Consider the following 20,255-nt stretch of genomic DNA (forward strand, 5'->3'; position numbering starts at 1 on the left):
ATACTTCAGCTTGTAGACCCATACCTAAAAGTTTCATTTTCTTAACCTAAACCCTTTTCGAGATAGCGAGAAGTCAATTAACTAGAATTTTACATTTTTCCTCATTATAAAAGAAATTCACATTTCTTCTGAAAAGCAAGCTATTCAGATGACTTTAAAGATAGCGCCAGCCTTCTCAACACTATAAAAAAACAAAAACAAAAATGGAGAATTGTGTTTCGCCTCTTCTTCTTTTGAAAGTTGATTGTTCACAAGCAGGCATTTTGGTAGAAAAAAAATCGTATTATTTCCGGACAGACGAAAACATCAATACTTCTAGTACTGATGTTTGCTCCTAGCTGGAGTAACTTGGGCAGAGTAATCTCCCTCCTTACAACATGACTTCTTTTTTCTCCAATAACTGTCCAACTTCATTAGCCATAACCTAGATACATTCAGTCAATGCAGTTGGAGGCAAAAAGCATCTTAATTCCCCCTTAATAGAGTTAGCTGGATGCTTACCTGGGAGAAGATTTTTGACAACTTATCCTTAGAAACACGACTTAGAGCAAATGAAATGAAGCAATAATAAGAGCGAGATATCCGAAAAACGAAGCCACAATAACATTGATGTTTCTATGCGTTAATGTTACTCAATCCTTTAATGGGGATCATGGGGTGGTACTATTTTCATTTGTGCTTTTTTCTGTTTGTTCTAAGTTATAATTGTATGATCGTTTTAGCTGCTCTTCATTTTAGGACTCATCTACTCGTCATTGGCAGTATCTGCTGTGTTTATGGTTGATGTGATTAATCATTCTCATTATGTTCAATACATAATGAATGAAAATTTTCTGGGAATAAAGATAAAACACAGCGAAACCCTTCACATAATAAACACACGGATCCAACTGTCGCAAAGAAAGAATAAGGGGACCCTTTCTCCAACTTATTTTTCATAGGAGCTGTCTCGGGATTCCCTTAAGAAATATTTGATAGAAAAAGAAAGAAGCGAGGTAAATGTGAGAAGAGCTGAGTATCCAAGGATGAAAATACATTTTCATAAAATACACCCCCCCCCAGAAAATCTGATTCTCACCAAAGCCTCACCTTAATTGAGCTGAAAACATTCTTTTCACCAAGCTATAATCTAATTTATCCTTTTACAAAAGAATAGTCCTCTATCGCCTTGCCTATTGGGGAACAGAGCTGACCAAAGATTTCTTTCTTACCCTTCTTTCAAATATCACATTTGCTCATTATTTTTGATCGTGCTTTTTTTAGGAAGGACACTTGGAAAAGACAAAGGCGAATTCAGACTTTCCATAGCACTGCCTAAGGACGCCTTTACAAGCTAAAAGAAACGTTAATTAGTTTAAGAGGCTAGGGTGAACTAGGGTAAATCCGACACAGGGGTCCCTCTAACATCCTCGTCTTATTTTCCTCAGTTAAGACAAATAGCTTTGGTTCCATACGTCTTCTTTTTCGTTTGGTTTGGGTACGTGACAACGGTATTCAATTTTCCACCATTTTCAATTCCTTTTGTAATAAAGCAATTTCAAAATTTTGAGGAGAGTATCTTTGTTGGCCACGAAGTAGGTAGCAAATTTTAAGTGATGGCTTAGAAAAATGGGGAGAAGAAAAAGTTATTCTAAATGGCTGATAAGTTGAAGGGAAAGTTTAAATACTCACTGTTATTTATTAACATTTTATTCTCAAACCAGTCAGAAGATACAAGGGGTCTCGGACTTACCCCAGAAAAACCCTAATTTAGGGTAAATGAGACATGTCGGACTTACATAACGGGGGTTGGGCTTACCCCGTGCATACAAGTGGATAGGTCTTGGAAATTCCAGCCTATATTTTAGTATATTTGTCAACTACTGACAATGTTAACAGTACATACTATACATAATTTAGATTACTTATTGATAAGAGAAAGAAAGTAAAGAGATTTCCCCGAATTCCCCGCTGTTACTCTCGGAAACATCTGGCACTGCCCAATTATGTTAAACAGAGCATGGCAAATTTGCTGAGGGCCATGGAAAAGTGGGGCATGGGGCTTACCAAACAATAGTTCCTAGAACAATGAAAAAATGATCTAAACTTATCAAAATGACGAGCAAAGACACGGGCGGTTAGAAGATATGCGAAAACGAGAATCTGAGCGAGTCATGAATGAAAATGAACAGCAAAGACACACGGGGTTATGAGCGAGTAAAAAAATGAAAATGAAGAAGAAAACCACGGACCGTTAGAATCCGAAATTCCTTAATTCAATTAAAACAACAGATTTATCACCGCGAGACTTAAAAATAAAGAAAATTACGATAGTAATACCTTTGCATAACTTGGATATTTCAGAAGGGATGTGTAATAGCACTCGCCTTATTTTTACTGAATTATGTAACAGATTAGTTAAGGCGAATATAATCACTGAGGAATGATTAGGAAAAAATGTTACATTAAATTGCTTAAAGAGCAAAAAATTGGCAATTGCAGAAATAATTACATATTTTGACAAGGGATTGCAACAATTCAAAAATCTAAAAAGAAAATCAAAAGTTTTAAGCTTAGTTAAAAATGAAATGAAGATAGTATGTCGTGGCACATCGCGTCAACTGAAAGCTTCCTTATATTGAACTGACGTCATATTGGATATGACGTCATGTACAGATTTTTTTTAGCTTTTTTTTCAGTTTGTTTCCTTCTTTTGGTTAGTTTTTTTTTAGTACAGACATACAGACAGACAAACAGTATATACATATATATATATATATATATATATATATATATATATATATATATATATATATATATATATATATATATATATATACATATATATATATATATATATATATATATATATATATATATATATATATATATATATATATATATATATATATATATATTAATCACTAATTAATACTGGTCTATATTAATCACTAATTTAGGAAAACAGTCTTCCTTTTCTCCTTCTGTCTTTTTTTTTATGTGTTTGTGCTGTTGCATTGGTGATTTCTTTTTTCATATATCTATATATATAAAAATAAGTTGTCTGTCTGTGGATGTGTGGATGGATCAGGTGACGTCACCTGAAAAAACTGGATCAGGTGACGTCAAAACTGAAAAAACTAAAAAAAGGCAAAAACTACAAAAAAAACTAAAAACTAATAAAAAAAACTAAAAAAGCTAAAAAACTAAAAAAACTAAAAAAAGGCAAAAACTACAAAAAAAACTAAAAACTAATAAAAAAGCTAAAAAACTAAAAAAACTAAAAAAAGGCAAAAACTACAAAAAAAACTAAAAACTAATAAAAAAAATAAAAAAGCTAAAAAACTAAAAAAACTAAAAAAACTAAAAAAACTAAAAAAAGGTAAAAAACTAAAAAAACTAAAAAAACTTAAAACTAAAAAAAACTAAAAAAAAGGAAAAAACTGAAAAATAAGCTAAAATAAAGGTAAAAACCAATAAAAAACTAAAAAAAAAACTGAAAAAACTAAAAAAAGGCAAAAACTACAAAAAAACTAAAAACTAATAAAAAAAAGTAAAAAAGCTAAAAAACAAAAAAACTAAAAAAAAACTAAAAAAAGGTAAAAAACTAAAAAAAAATAAAAAATAAAAAAAAAACTAAAAAAAAGGAAAAAACTGAAAAATAAGCTAAAATAAAGGTAAAAACCAATAAAAAACTAAAAAGAAAAAAAGGAAAAAACTAAAAAAAATTTTCATCTAAAAAACTAAAAAAGGTAAAAACTAAAAGAACTAAAAAAGAAAAAAATAAATGACGACACTCAAAGAGAAAGCGACCAGGACAAAAGGAATGTTCGATTAGCAATCAACAAAGCACCGGGACACAGGGAGTATAAATGACGACCAGGACATAAGTAAAAAAAAAATAAAAAAACTAAAAAAAAGGTAAAAACTACAAAAAAAACTAAAAAGAAAAAAAAAACTAAAAACTAATAAAAAAACTAAAAAATCTAAAAATCTAAATAAACTAAAAAAGAAAAAAAAAGGAAAAAAATAAAGGAGAAAAACAAAACTTAAAAAAAGGCAAAAACTACAAAAAAAACTAAAAACTAATAAAAAAAAGTAAAAAAGCTAAAAAACTAAAAAAACTAAAAAAAACTAAAAAAAGGTAAAAAACTAAAAAAAATAAAAAATAAAAATAAATAAAAAAAAAGGAAAAAACTGAAAAATAAGCTAAAATAAAGGTAAAAACCAATAAAAAACTAAAAAGAAAAAAAGGAAAAAACTAAAAAAAATTTCATCTAAAAAACTAAAAAAAACTAAAAAAGGTAAAAACTAAAAGAACTAAAAAAGAAAAAAATAAATGACGACACTCAAAGAGAAAGCGACCAGGACAAAAGGAATGTTCGATTAGCAATCAACAAAGCACCGGGACACAGGGAGTATAAATGACGACCAGGACATAAGTAAAAAAAAACTAACAAAACTAAAAAGAAGGTAAAAACTACAAAAAAACTAAAAAGAAAAAAAAACTAAAAACTAATAAAAAAACTAAAAAATCTAAAAATCTAAATAAACTAAAAAAGAAAAAAAAAGGAAAAAAATAAAGGAGAAAAACAAAACTAAAAAACGAATGTATATACAGACCGGGACACCGGGATACAAATGACGACCGGGACACAGGGAATATAAATGACGACCGGGACACAGGGACACAACTACAACGGGGACACCGGGGGAAACAGGGGGATATAAATGACGACCGGGACACCGGGACAGGGAATGGTCGATTAGCAATCACCATCAACAAAGCTCAAGGGTAATCATTAGAATCATGAGGTATAGATCTGAATACAGATTGTTTTCCCATGGACCATTATATGTTGCATGTTCAAGAGTCGGTAAACCTGACAATCTATTTATATGCAAAGACAATGGGACAGCAAAGAATGTTGTATATTCGCAAGTTTTACGTAGTTAAAACCATATATATATATATATATATATATATATATATATATATATATATATATATATATCTATATTCACAGGTGGGACATAGGGACACAACTACAATGGCGCGTAACTATTATGGCGCGTAACGACTTACGCGCGCGGGGGGGCTTGGGGGGGCGCGAAGCGCCCCACCAACTAGGTGTTGGGGTGGCGCGAAGCGCCACCCCAACAGCTAGTATATATATATATATATATATATATATATATATATATATATATATATATATATATATATATATATATATATATATATATATATATATATATATATATATATATATATATATATATATATATATATATATATATATATATATATATATATATATATATATATATATATATAACATATATAAATAAAGCCTACATTAAGGGTTTAATTTCTTTCATACTCACTCAAAAGAAATATTCATTTAATTTCGTGTTATCTTTCTGCATTCATTTATTTTAATTCAGAAGCTTAAATTTCCCCGGAACACACTTTTTTAAATGCATATTAATCTTGGTCATCTAATGGATTTTCGAAAGCCAATTTTTTATTTTTCGACACTACTTAATTTACATTAAATAAGTATTGTGATTTCTAATTGCCTCTTGATAAATAAATGTTTAGCCGCTATTACGATGGTTTAATTTATCGAAGTATGGCCAAACGCCTTTTTCTGGGTTGTATCCAGGATTCTTTTCGAAAGGATGGGGGGGAGTGATAGTTTACAAAAGGATTTATTTTTTGGGGGGGAGGTGCGAGGTTTACAAAGGAGTTTTTAAAAACAAGTCAAAAATTTAATTATATTTATTTTTGCTACGTTTTTACGAATCAGAGAAATGTGTCGAGGGGTTAAATCCCCTAATCCCCTACCCTTGTAACTTTTCTTTTTTAGGTTGACATATTATTAAACAGAGGATAAGACTGCAAATAGTTTTGCTACTGTATTGATATAATATTGTTTGAATGGAAAAACTGTGTATGTTGCTTTAGGTTTAGGAGGTTAATTTTTTCTACTGAAACATTTTTATGTGGATAGCTTCTAGGAAAAAGAAACCCTTAATTTGTGTTGGTGTTTAGTTCTGAGAAATTATATTGACTGCAATTTCTCTTCACTTTAAAAGCTAAAATAAAAAGCGACTTGTTGAATTCCTAAGATCGTTCCTAAAAATGCAGTATGGGCGAAAAGAAAAAAATTACACTGTGTGTGCCATATGGTTCCATACATAGGAAAAATGTATATTTTCAGAGATTATCATCTCTTGATAATTTTCTTCTCCAGATATTTTTTTCCTACTGATACCCCCTTCTTTTTCTCTTCTACTTTCTATTTTTGGGAAGTGTATTTTGATTCTATTATTGGTTTATTTCTTTGCTGAAGGAGACACAAAGATTTCTACTCTCCGTGTACCTTGTTAAAAGTGATAGGAATAAGTTGTATTATGTTAATTCAAATAAACTTCACAATGGAAAATGACCAATTATATTCATATGGCTTGCTCTATAGGAATTTTATTTTAGCATAGTTTCAGAAACACACATTAATACGTTTTTCCTCTGTTCCTGAAGTTATGCTGGTAATAACGTTGGTGATTGATGCTTTCGCGTGATTTATGTTTCATATGTGTTCTAGTGTACCTGATACACTATTTTCTTCATTAGCTCTAAAAACAGAAACTAAAAGGGGAAATTTGTGTTTTAGGGGTGCAACTCCTAGGGACCACGAGCAGCGAGAGGGGATATCCTTTCATGACAGCCATAGGGAGTAGGCCTATACTTGAAGTTGCTAATCCCTCAAGAAATTGGTATTGATTACGAGGACCTGTTTGTTACGTAATATTATAGGAAGTTGGTTGTTACGTAATTGTTTACCTTCGCAAATGTTTTCTTCGAGATATTAAAATGTTTAAAAAAACAGTGCCCGTCAAGTGGGGAAGCCCCGGTTGTAAAAAATTGATCCCCCTAGAGAGAACTGGTAACCTAGTAAAATATCAAAACATGAAAAACGTTTTTGAAATCTCAAAACATTTTATTTTCAAAATCGAATACTAACAATTTCAATCTTTTTTTTTACATCAAGATAATTTCTTTTTCAAGAGATTTTTCATGACGTTTTTTAAAGAAATTTTTGAAGACGTTTCTATATGTTTATAAGACATTTTTCAAGACATTTTTAGACATTCTTCAGGACATTTCAAGACGTTTTATAGAAATTTTTAAGACGTTTTGAAAACGCTTTGAAAACAAGGTGCTCGATAGAAAACTTCTGTCATTTTTGTTTCTAACAATAAATTAACCGTGAGTAGTGAATTATATCTGTCTTTTAAATTTAACAGTTTGTTTACAGCTTTTGAGCTTTGTTGAACAATAGATTCTACAATTTACTTCCTTTTCTTCAGCAAATTAAAACTTCAACCAAATCCTCGGACTACAATCAATAGGACGAAGGCCTATTCATGAAACTTAATAAAGAATTGTTTGTTACTATCCGCTGGATTTGCTAAGAAACGGCAATATAAGCGAACAAACTTTATTGAAAAGATTTTAAAATATTTCTGAAGAAACAATATGCTTATATTCCAACATCTTTCAACGATTTTTATTAGAAAGATAAAAGAAAAGAACGTGGAGACAGACGATCAATAGACGGGGATGAACATGTAGGGTCGTTTGTTGAAATGTAATATGGTGCTCTTGCACAAAAATGAGAAACCAATTAATTTAAGGAATATTATTGATTTGCTGCATAAAATAAAACTTAGAGATAAAAAAATGCTATAAATGAAGAAGAAAAACGATAGTTTTAGATACGGTGCTCGTGCCTAACAAGCAATGTCGTTTGTAGAAACGTAATTTGGTTTTCATGTAGAAGAGAAAGACAAGATTTAATTTAAGGAGTACTATTGATTTGTTCTATAAAATAAGACCTACAGTATGAAAATTTATAATAAGATGAAAAAAGAAAAATAGTAGTTTTAGGTACAGAACTCGTACTTAACATGTAGGATCGTTTGTAGAAATATAATATGGTTTTCATGTACAACAAGAGCTAAGAGATCATACTGTATGAGCTTTAACAAAATTCTATGAATCAATAGATGGATTTAAAAGGTAAATAAGAGGCTTAATGCCGGTCAGGATTTGAAAGCTCTGAGTCACGATGTCCTAAAAAAATATCAAAATTCATTAAGATCCGATCACCCACTCGTAAGTTATCAATACCTAATTTTTTCATATTTTTCCTCTCCCTTTAGCCCCCCATATGGTCGAATCTGGGAAAACGACTTTATCAAGTCAATTTGTGTAGCTCCCTGACACGCCTACCAATTTTCTTCGTCCTAGCACGTCCAGAAGCACCAAACTCGCCAAACCACTGAACCCCTCCCCCCAACTCCCCCAAACAGAGCAAATCTAGTACGGTTCCGTCAATCACGTATCAAGGACATTTGCTCCTCCACTCCAAGTGTTTTCCAAGGTTTCCCCCTACAACTCCCCCAGTGTCAAAAGATGTGGTCGGGATTTGAAATAAGAGCTCTGAAACATGAATTCCTTCTAAATATCGAATTTCATTAAGATCCGATCACATATTCGTAAGATAAAAATACCACAATTTTCACGTTTTCCAAGAATTCCGGTTTCCCCCTCCAACTCCCCCCAATGTCACAGATTCTGGTCGGAATTTAAAATTAGAGCTTTAAAGCACAATATATAATCTAAACTAAAATCAAACTAAAAATCACAACTAAAAAATCTAAACTAACAATCTAAAAATCTAAATCTAAACTCACAATCTAAAAATCTAAATCTAAACTAGAATCACAATAATAAACTAAATATCAAGTTTCATTAAGCTCTGTTCACCCTTTCGTAAGTTACAAATATCTCAATTTTCAAACTTACCCCCCCCCCCTAACTCCACCAAAGAGAGAAGATCCGGTCCGGCTATGTCAGTCATGTATCTTAGACAGGTTTTTATTCTTCCCATCCAGTTTCATCCTGATCTCACAGCTTTAAGTATTTTCTAAGATCTCAAAATCTCAAGATCTCAAAATTTTTCACCGGATGCCCTTTGGGAAAGGGGCATGGGCTAATTGCCCATTGATCACTTTTGACTCTTGTAAAAAAAAACCAAAAGTTTCAATTTCTGATCAAATGAGCGCCCTTAAAAGTATCGAGATTCCGTATCGAGCTTCTGAAAGTCGAATCAATTCGCAACTTTACAATACGCATTCTGTCTAAAAAAGAATACAGGAGCTGTCGAGGCGCAAAACTACACTTACAAATGTACTCCTGGATAAGGACGGGACTCCCATCAACGACGCAACAGGAATAAGAGAGAGGTGGAAACAACATTTTCAAGAAAAGTTGAACCCCTCAATCAATCCTGACCCTGTCGTTCTTAGGGATTTAACCATCTGCCCATCGGAACCAAGCCCACCACCGCTCAGAATCGAGGTTGAATCTGCTTTGAAGTCACTCAAATCAAATAAAAAGCCTTGACTAGATGGATTGCAGGTAGAACTCATGAAAGTCAACTCAGAAGTCATAGCAGACCTATACTATAGAATTACCACAGCTGCCTCGCACAAGGAATATTTCCTGAAAACGTGGTGTTCCGCTACCATAGTTGCTCCGCATAAAAAGGGTACAAAGCTAATTTGTTATCTTTGTTATAGGGGTATGAAAGTTTTGTTATCTGGTCATTGGACTGTTCCAAACAAACTAGCAATCTTAAAATTTTGATAGGATGCATTTGCAGAAAAGAGGGTGTGTGTGTTTTGTGAGTGGAAACCCTCCAATCCTTTCTGACTCATAAAAAGGTAACTAGAGCTTACAATTGACACCTCTGAAGTTAATGCGATCGTCCCTTACATAAAAACCTTATATTTCCTACGGGCATAACGGAAATCACTTGCCCCCAGGTTCTGGGGGTTTGTGTCGACTCCAGAGTTTTTATTACCTGAGTTTTAAACTATTTTTTAACGAAATGCCTATCTCAAAATTTTACCGGATGGGTTTGGGAAAAAGAGCCTGGGGGCTAGTTGCCCTTTGGTCTATTTTGACTCTTTCAAACTGAACTAGAACTTTCAATTTTAATTCGAGGGAGTCCTCTAACGTTTATACGAGCATCCCTTCTATAAGAACCACATATACCCCTAGAGCATAATTTATAATTCTTGTCCCAGGTCCTGGGGTATTGACCCCAAAGTTTTTGATATCTGATGATTGAACTATTTAAAAAAAATCTCCAAATTTCTATGGGACTGATTTAGGGAAACGCCCTAGGGGAGGGAGCTAGTTGCTCTCTGATCTCTTTTGACTCTTTTCAATATAATTTTTTAATAACTAGCTTTCAAAATCTAATCGAATGAGCCCTCTCTGAAGTTTATACAAGCATCCCTTCTCTAAGATCCATGTACACCCCCAGGGCATTGCTTGCAACACCTGTCCCCAGACCCTAGGGGGATTGTGTCGACCCCAGGTTTTAATATCTGATGTTTAAACTATTTTTAACAAAAAAAGGTATCACAAAATTTTTATCGGATGGGTTTTGGGAAACCGGCGTAGGGGAGGGAGCTAGTTGCCCTCTGATCTCTTTTGACTCTTAAAAAGTAAACTAGAACTTGCAGTATCCAATAAAATGAGCCCTCTCTGTAGTTTATGTGAGCATCCCATCTATGAGAATCATATACGCAACCAGGGCATATCTTACAACACCTGCCCCAAGGCCCTGGGAGTTGTTTCGACCCCGAAGTTTTTGATATAAAATTTTTGAACTATTTAAACAAATGGTTATCTAAAAATTTTTATTTGATGTATGTGGGGGAAAATGGGCGTAGGAGGGGGACTAATTGCCCTCTGATCTCTTTTCACTCTTACAAAGTGAACTAAAACTGACTACTAAATTAGTTAGTTAGTTAGTTCTAACTAACTACAACGGACTAGAACTTAACTTCCAATTTTTATCAAATGAGTCCTTTCTGAAGTTTATACGAGCATCCCATCTATAAAGCAGTAGATGCCCGCATATGAATAATTAAAAAGAATTTTGCATGTTAATTTTTTTTTTTTTTTTTGATAAATGGCTTTCTCATAGTTTTGATCGGACGCTTTCGAGAAAAAAGGAGCGGTGGAGGAGGCCTAGTTACCCTCCATTTTTTTTGTTACTTAAAAAGGCAACTAGAACTTTAAATTTTTTACGAACGTTTTTATTAGTAAAATATACGTAACTTACGTATTAACTTACGAAACGAGCTTCTATATTCGTATGTTTTTACTACGTATATGAGGAAGTTCTCCCCCTTGTCAATCCCTCGCTCTTTACACTAAAGCTTAAATTTTATCCCACTTCCTTAAGAATGGCCCCTGAATCACAAGGCCGTAGAATAAATAGTTGAAATTACTAAAAATACTTTAGCGTAAAGAGCGAGGTATAAGGAGGAGGTTAAGCCATCACATGCGTAATAATTTCTGTTTGCTTTAAGTTTTAATGCTACTCCTTACTTTCAGTTGAAAAAAAAACTTTTTCATATTTATTTTTTCATTTTTGTTTCTTCATGGAAATTCTCTTCCCCCATGAAGAATTCTTGCATGGAAAGTTCCCCCACATAACCCCTCTCCTCCCCTCAGCCTTTCCCCCATCCAACAAAATCCCCCTGAAAACGTCTCTTAACGTCTCAATACCCTGAACCCAATAACAATTACAATATGTAAACACTGGTCAAAGTTTGTAACTTGCAGCCCCTCCCACGGGGACTGTGTGGAGTAAGTCGTCCCCAATGAAATATTTATTGGGTTATTGACTATGCTGAATAAAATGGCTATCTCAGAATTTTGATCCGGTGACTTTTGGATATGATGAGCGTGGGAGGGGGCCTATGTGTCCTCCAATATTTTGGTCACTTAAAAAGTGCATTATAACTTTTATTTTCGTTAGAATGAACCCTCTCGCGATATTCTAGGACCACTGGGTTGATACGATCACCCCTGGAAACAAGAGCTAAGAGCTCATATGGCACTTGTGACGAGGCAAGAACAGCTAAGAGCCAATAGATCAGATGGTATGAGCTCCAACAAAATTCTAGGAATGATTTAAATAGATTGATTTAAAAGAAAAATCAGAGGTTTAATGCCGGTCAGGATTTAAAATAAGAGCTCTGAGTCACGATGTCCTTCTAAATATCGAAATTCATTAAGATCCGATCACCCACTCGTAAGATATAAATACCTAATTTTTTCTAATTTTTCCTCTCCCTTTAGCCCCCCAGATGGTCGAATCTGGAAAAACGAATTTATCAAGTCAATTTGTGCAGCTCCCTGGTACGCCTACCAATTTTCATCGTCCCAGCACGTCCAGAAGCACCAAACTCGCCAAATCACTGAACCACTCCCCCCAGCTCCCCCAAAGAGAGCGAATCCAGTACGGTTATGTCAATCACGTATCAAGGACATTTGCTTATTCTATCCACCAAGCTTCATCCCGATTCCTCCGCTCCAAGTGTTTTTCAAGATTTCACCCTCCAACTCCCCTAAAAGTCAAAAGATCTGGTCGGGATTTGAAATAAGTGCTCTGAGACATGCATTCCTTCTAAATATCAAATTTCATTAAGATCCGATCACTTATTCGTAAGATAAAAATACCACAAATTTCACGTTTTCCAAGATTTCCGGTTCCCCCTCCAAATCGCCCCAATGTCATAGGATCTGGTCGCAATTTAAAATTAGAGCTTTAAAGCACAAGATCCTTCTAAACATCAAATTTCATTAAGATCTGATCACCCTTTCGTAAGTTACAAATAAATCATTTTTTCCAAATACCCCCCCCCCCAACTCCACCAAAGAGAGCAGATCCTGGTTATGTCCGGTTATGTCAGTCACATATCTTAGACACGTTTTTATTCTTCCCATCCAGTGTCATCCTGATCTCACCGCTTTAAGTATTTTCTAAGATTTACGGTTCCCCTCAACTGCCCCCCCCCCCAATGACGCTGGATCCGGTTGAGATTTAAAATAAGAGATCTGAGTTACGAGGTCCTTTTAAATATGAAGTTTCATGAAGATCCGATCACGCCTTCGTAATTAAAAAACGTCATTTTTTGTAATTTTTCAGAATTAACCCCCCCCCCCCAAAAAAAAAAGAGCGGATCCGTTCCAATTATGCAAATCACGTATCTAAGACTTCTGCTTATTTTTTCCACCAAGTTTCATCCCGATCCCTCCAATCTAAGCGTTTTCCATGATTTTAGGTTCCCCCACCCCAAACTCTCCCCAATGTCACCAGATCCGGTCGGGATTTAAAATAAGAGCTTTGAGACGAGATAATCTTCTAAATATCAAATTTCATTGAGATCCGATCACCCGTTCGTAAGTTAAAAATACCTCATTTTTTTCTAATTTTTCAGAATTACCCCCCCCCCCCCCCCCAACTACCCCTAAGAGAGCGGATCCGTTTCGGTCATTTCAATCCTGTATCTAGGAGTTGTGCTAATTTTTTCCACCAAGTTCCAACCCGATCCTCCACTCCAAGATTTTCCAAGATTTTTGTGTTTTCCAAGATTTTAGGTTTCCCCCTCCCAACTCCCCCCCCCAATGTCACCAGATCCGGTCTGAATTTAAAATAACAGCTCTGAGATACGACATCCTTCCAAACATCAAATTTCATTAAGATCTGATAAACCCCCACTCTGATCAACCCCCCACTCTGATAGCGGATCTCCCTCCCCCTCCCCCAGATGGTAAAATCAGGAAAAAGACTATTTCTAATGTAATCTGGTCCGGTCCCTGATACGCCTGCCAAATTTCATCGTCCTAGCTTACCTGGAAGTGCCTAAAGTAGCAAAACCGGGACCGACAGACCGACAGAATTTGCGATTGCTATATGTCACTTGGTTAATACCAAGTACCATAAAAAAAAAAGAAAACAAAGAAACAAATAAACTTCTGTCTTGTGATCAGTCTTGTGGCAAAAAAATAAAAACTACACATTTTTGAAGATAGGAGCTTGAAACTTCTACTGTATGGTTCTCTGATACGCTGATTCTGATGGTGTGATTTTCGTTACGGTTCTATGACTTTTAAGGGATGTTTCCCGTATTTCCTAAAATAAGGAAAATTTTCTCAGGCTCGTAACTTTTGATGGGTAAGACTAAACCTGATGAAACTTATATATTTGAAATCAGCATTAAACTGCAATTCTTTTTATATAACTGTTGGTATAAAAATTTAGTTTTTTTTTAGATTTTCAGTTACTGTTGAGCCGGGTCGCTCCTTACTACAATTCGTTACCATGAACTGTTTGACAATTCTCTATTACAGTTGCAGAATTGCTATTGGCCAGGAGAGTAAAGCGTGGCCTCTTTTGATCTTCATATATCTACTAATGACACTAACAAAGCAACGAAAGGCGTGGTTCCTTTTAATTGGCAATGAATAAAACAAGGCGAAATCTATTTTGTACAATTTGTGCATAAGCGTCATAAGCTGTTTTTTCCTTGCAACCCTTAATACACTAATTGAGATGGGGCTTAGCAAACAGTTCGTGGTAACGAGCTGTAGTAAGGAGCGACCCGGGTTCATAGTAACCGTAACTCTAAAAATGGAATTTTTATTCCAATAGTTACACCAAAAGAATCAAATTTTTATACCGATTCTAAATATGTAAGTTTCATCAAGTTTAATTTTACCCGTCAAAGGTTACGAGCCTGAGAAAGTTTATCTTATTTTAGAAAATAGGGGGAAAAACACCCTAAAAGTCATAAAAAACGCTAAAGCGTTTTATTATTTTAATAGTAGAGTAGTAAGAAAGAGTTAAACTTTAGCGTAAATAGCTGGGCGTTGAGGAAGGGCCCTTTCACATATGGAACAATTTTTGTTTTAAGTTTTAATGTCGCTCCTTACTGACAGTTAAAAAAACTTGTTTTTTTATTTAATATCTCTTGGGAGCAAAATGATTTCTGAAAATACGTCAAAGATACACATATTTGGGCCTGACAACATCTGCATGAAAGAAAATCGGCTAATAAATATTCATTCCCACAGCAATCTCTGTGCTTTATATTTAATTTTAAATCTAATAATACAATACTACCTAGGCTATATTCAGGAGTTTTGTTCGGGGGAGGATTTTTTTTAGGGGGGGGGGTTATTTCTCGGGATATTAAAAAAACCGAAAAACACATCAAAATTTGTATATATGCATTTTTGTTAGGCTCCTTTTTTCCGAGGGAGACAAAAAATCAGGATGAGGGAGGGGGTTCAAGCCCTCGGCCCCGGGTCCGGCCTTGAATACTGAACTACCAATATTTCGAGAAAAAACAAATAATTTATGTATAGGCTATCTGAATTTCAAAATAAAATAAATTTTCTTAAAAAATAGAAGATTCAAACCCAGCTCTTTTCACTTAGCTTCAATTATTATCAAATTGGTTTGATATTTAATTTAAATGTTCCTATAAAAAAAAAACAGTTTCAATTATAAAAAGGGAGCCAATACCATTTCATGCCCTCTGCATATTCGTTAGAAATTCGTCAATACTCATGGAAAGTTAGAAAATACTGTCCTGAAAATTCACTTTTTCGGATGTTAGATACAGCATAAACCTAAAGCTTGGAACCAAAGATTATGGGTAACTTACAAGAGTAGGAACTGGCGCTACTGTCGACAAAAAACCTTCAGCGCCATCTATCATCTGACGACACTTGACATTTTCATCAGTATAATAATAAGAATAATTAATTTAATTTATGAAGTTGGAAACATAAGTGTAATAACAAATGGCTGATCTCAGTTCCTGACAGAAAAACGGTTTCAAAGCTTGATAAAAAAAAAATGGCAAGCGTTACCCAACACTAGATGGCATTGACAATTTTTGCCAACACTAGCGCCAGTTTCTACTTATAAGTTATCAATAATTTTTCCTTGAAACTTTAAGTCTTTTGGAAAATTTAATTAAGGATGCTTTTTAAACAACAAAAGAATAAAACTTACTTTTGCTTTTCCATAAGGCACATAGGATATGTTGATGTATGGACCAATCTTAGAATTCGTCGGCTTTAATTGTCTATTAATAAAATGCTTACTATCGGGGCAAAGGGCTTCGTAATAAACTTCCACTGTTATTTTCCGTGAATTTAGATTTAAACCCTGAAAAAAAGAAACATTATTCAAAATCATCAGACATCACGGATTTCATTTGTATAGTTAAGGTAAAATTTGATCTAGAATAAATTGCAACAAAATGTTTATGGTATCAATCGAAGCTGAAATACCCCCTCATGGCAAATCTAGTTTTCTTTCGAGAAAAACGAGCTTTCCTCTTTATAAGATTGGTTGCCCAGAAAAGGGAGTAAAATACCCGTTCAAGCCAAAGTTCAACGCGGTGTAAGGGTCACTTGTGAGAATCTTCAATTGTTAAGAAAAAGTGACTTTTTTTTAAAAAAAGGTGATTTTTCGAGTTTTAACTCAGTTTTTCTCAAAGTTATTCAACCACACTTAGCAGATATATATTTATACCCAGAAATAGGAGTTTCCATACTCCACTTATACCCCAAGCGCACAAGTTCAATCATAACTTTATATATTAATGATGGAAATAAAGTAAAACAAAGTTTTCAGAATTCTTCTTCGTCTACTCTATTGTCCTCACGTATCTGTGATACGCGAACAAAGAGCGAAATGCATGGTACTTTTCGATGGGGTACAAGAGACTGGACACTCTTAAGAATCTTCAGTTACTAGAAAATGAGGTCAGTTTGAAAAAAAATGGTCTTTCGAATTTTATTTCAGTTTTCCGTAAAGTTTCCCCCAAATAACCCTCTCTTCCCAACCCCTCCTCCCAACCAAAAAAAAAATCCTGAAAACTTCTATAACTTCCTAATAACCATTACTATATGCAAACACTGGTCAAAGTTTGTAATACTACTCCTTGTTTTCAGTTGAAAAAACTCTTTCATATTTATTTTTTCATTGTTTTTTAAGATAATGCTAGAAAATGATGTGCCCCCTTCATGGAAATCTTCTTCCCCAATGAGAAATTCCTCCATGGAAAGTTTCCCCCACATAACCCCCTCTTAACAACCCCTCCTCCCAACAAAAAAAATCCTGAAAACTTCTATAACTTCCCAATAACCATTACTATATGCAAACACTGGTTAAAGTTTGTAACTTGCAGCCCCTCCCACGGGGACTGTGAGGGAGTAAGTCCTCCCCAAAGATATACTTATAGGGTATTCGACTATGCTGAATAAAATGGCTATCTCAGAATTTTGATCCGACGACTTTGAGAAAAAAATAAGCGTTGGAAGGGGCCTAGGTACCCTCCAATTTTTTGCTCACTTAAAAAGGGCACTAGAACTTTTATTTCCGTTTGAATCAGTCCTTTCGCAAAATTCTAGGACCACTGGGTCGATACGATCACCCCTGGAAAAAAGAAAAAAAAACAAAACAAACAAACAAATAAACACACATCCGCGATTTGTCTTCTGACAAAAAAAAAATACAAAATTCTGCATTTTTGTAGATAGGAGCTTGGAACTTGTATAGTAGGGTTCTCTTGATATGCTAAATCTGATGGTGCGATTCTCGTTAAGATTCTACGACTTTTAAGGGGTGTTTCCCCCTATTTTCTAAAATAGGACAAATTTTCTCAGGCTCGTAACTTTTGATGGGTAGGACTAAACTTGATGAAACTTATATATTTAAAATCAGCATTAAAATGCAATTCTTTTGGTGTAACTATTGGTATCAAAATTCCGTCTTTTAGAGTTTTGGTTACTATTGAGCCGGGTCACTCCTTACTACAGCTAACCAAGCTGACTGAGCCGACTGATTGAGCCGCAGACAGCTGACTGAGCCGGGTACCACGAACTGTTTGAAACGATACACTAAATATCAGCCTAAAGGACATATGCAGGATGAATGACAATTGATGTGAATAAGGGTTGGGTTCTAGGCATTTACACACACTCCCACGGAAAACATCTCGTGGAAATACCACCTGGACCCCCCCCCACCCACATGATATACTCTCGTCAAAATACCGTCTGGAATTTGGAAACCTTTTCCTTTGGTAGCCAACAGGTTATTATTGTTTAAGTTTTTAGGAACGAAATCATTGTTAAATTCCACGAGTTAGTTTTTCTTATCTTCCATGTCACCATATCACCAGAAACTCCACCATACTTATGCAGCCCCACCATACTTTCAGAAACTTATCACCATAGTTTCTATGGTGTAGAAGCACCATAAATCATACTTAATAAATAAATGAAACCCAAAACGAACAGAAATTGCAATCAATAACCTAGTCAAACTCAAAATATGCAAAAATTAGAAGGATTTGGCTCACAGGCCCCATGATTTTTCTAGACCAGGATATAATTTGCACTTTATTAAACACTTTATTTATCGATGGTGAATTGTAGTGAGTTTATGCTTGGAAAATTATTTGAATTTATTTCTACTCAATTTTGGCTTAACGTAGCTCTTTACTTTTTTTAACATACTGGTTTTGTTTAAATAATTTTTAATTTAAAAAGACTCCAATTCCCCCGAGGCAAGTCCATTCTAGCTGAAAATTCCACCAAGTTTTCTTGTGGACGATCTCAGGGGAGAAATTTTTCTTAGCGCATTTTCATTTGAAACAGACTTTAATTTCTGATTGTATTGAAAAGAATACCGATAATCCCCTCCTCCATGAAAGTTATCCAGCAAAAAACATCCCCCCAACCATAACCCAGTTGAAAATTGCTCCTGCAGAAGATTTCCTCTGGAAAATATATCCCGTGAAAAATCCCCCCACATGCAAAAAGACACTATACAATTATAACACAGCAAAAGCTTCCCCTGGAAGATTCCCCTAACATCTCCAAATCTAAAATTGAGTCAGTAAGACAAATAAAAATAGTTTCGTATAGGAATTCTAGCAAATTTCCCGCAGTATAAAATTTCCCCTGGAAAGTCCAGCCCCTAGAAACTTCCCTCCCGAAGAAGAATTCTCCCTATGAAAAATCTCCAAAGCTGAAAATTCACTCCCCCACCACCTCAAGAGTGTTGCATACGTCCCAATAACAAATGGTATACGTAAACAATGGACAAACTTCATGACTTACACACCTTTCTCCAAGGGTTGCGAGGGGTCATGTTATCACCATTAATAAAAATCCATCTACCCATATACCGAAATTATATTGCAACATTTTTGTTAAACATTTATTGTAAAAAAAAACTATTGCTGTTCAAAAAATTTGAACATTATAATTTTGTCCTAAATTTCAGTTACAATCCAACATCTTATTTCTTAAGTAGAACCAGTGAAATCCCCTTTAAAAGTACTGCTAATATGAATCAAAAATAAAGCTATGTCGTTACAAAAGTTACGAAACCAAAGTGTAATCATTTAAAAACAAGAGCTAAGAGCTCATATGGCACTTGTGACGAGGTCGGAAGAGCCGAGAGCTCATATGGTACGAGGTCGGAAGAGCCAAGAGCCAAGAGCTCATTAAGATCTGGTCACCCTTTCGTAAGTTACAAATACCTCAATTTTCAAAATTACCTCCCCCCTCCCAATTCCACCAAAGAGAGCAGATCCGGTCCAGTTATGTCAGTCACGTATCTTAGACAGGTTTCTATTCTTCCCATCCAGTTTCATCCTGATCTCACCGCTTTAAGTATTTTCTAAGATTTCCGGTCCCCCCAACTGCCCCCCCCCAATTACGTTTGATGCGGTTGAGATTTAAAATAAGATATCGGAGTTACGAGGTCCTTCTAAATATGAAGTTTCATGAAGATCCGATCACTCCTTCGTAAGTTAAAAATACGTTATTTTTCTTATTTTTCAGAATTACCCCCCCCCCGCAATTGAGCGGATCCGTTCCAATTATGTAAATTACGTATGCAAGACTTTTGCTCATTTTTCCAACCAAGTTTCATCCCAATCCCTCCAATCTAAGCGTTTCCCATCATTTTAGGTCTCCCCACCCCAACTTCCCCCAATGTCACCAGATCCGGTCAGGATTTAAAATAAGAGCTTTGAGCCACGATATCCTTCTAAAAATCAAATTTCATGGAGATCCAATCACCCGTTCGTAAGTTAAAAATACCTCATTTTTTCTAATTTTTCAGAATTAACCCCCCCCCCCAACTACCCAAAAGAGAGCGGATCCGTTCTGTTTATGTCAATCATCTATCTAGGACTTGTGTTTATTTTTCCCACCATGTTTCATCCCGATCCCTCCACTCTAAGTGTTTTCCAAGTTTTAGGTTTCCCCCTCCCAACTCCCCGCCCCCATCACCAGATCC

The 20,255-nt window shown here is 34.8% G+C and overlaps 2 protein-coding genes and 1 long non-coding RNA gene across 3 annotated transcripts in view; 2 read left to right on the forward strand and 1 right to left on the reverse strand.

Annotated features, from left to right (window-relative positions):
- Positions 1-20,255, forward strand: part of LOC136028261 (uncharacterized) — a 193,374-nt gene that overhangs the window by 88,037 nt on the left and 85,082 nt on the right. The window lies entirely within an intron of this gene.
- The window catches only part of LOC136028260 (GILT-like protein 1), a 144,976-nt gene that overhangs the window by 80,280 nt on the left and 44,441 nt on the right, over positions 1-20,255 (reverse strand). Inside the window, exon 3 of the mRNA XM_065705998.1 lies at positions 15,945-16,100. Coding sequence (XP_065562070.1) covers positions 15,945-16,100 — 156 coding nt within the window. The remainder of the gene's footprint in view (positions 1-15,944; positions 16,101-20,255) is intronic.
- The window catches only part of LOC136028259 (double-stranded RNA-binding protein Staufen homolog), a 67,588-nt gene that overhangs the window by 27,418 nt on the left and 19,915 nt on the right, over positions 1-20,255 (forward strand). The window lies entirely within an intron of this gene.

This window comes from Artemia franciscana, chromosome 6, assembly GCF_032884065.1.
Source record: "Artemia franciscana chromosome 6, ASM3288406v1, whole genome shotgun sequence".
NCBI classification, from domain to species: Eukaryota; Metazoa; Arthropoda; class Branchiopoda; order Anostraca; family Artemiidae; genus Artemia; species Artemia franciscana.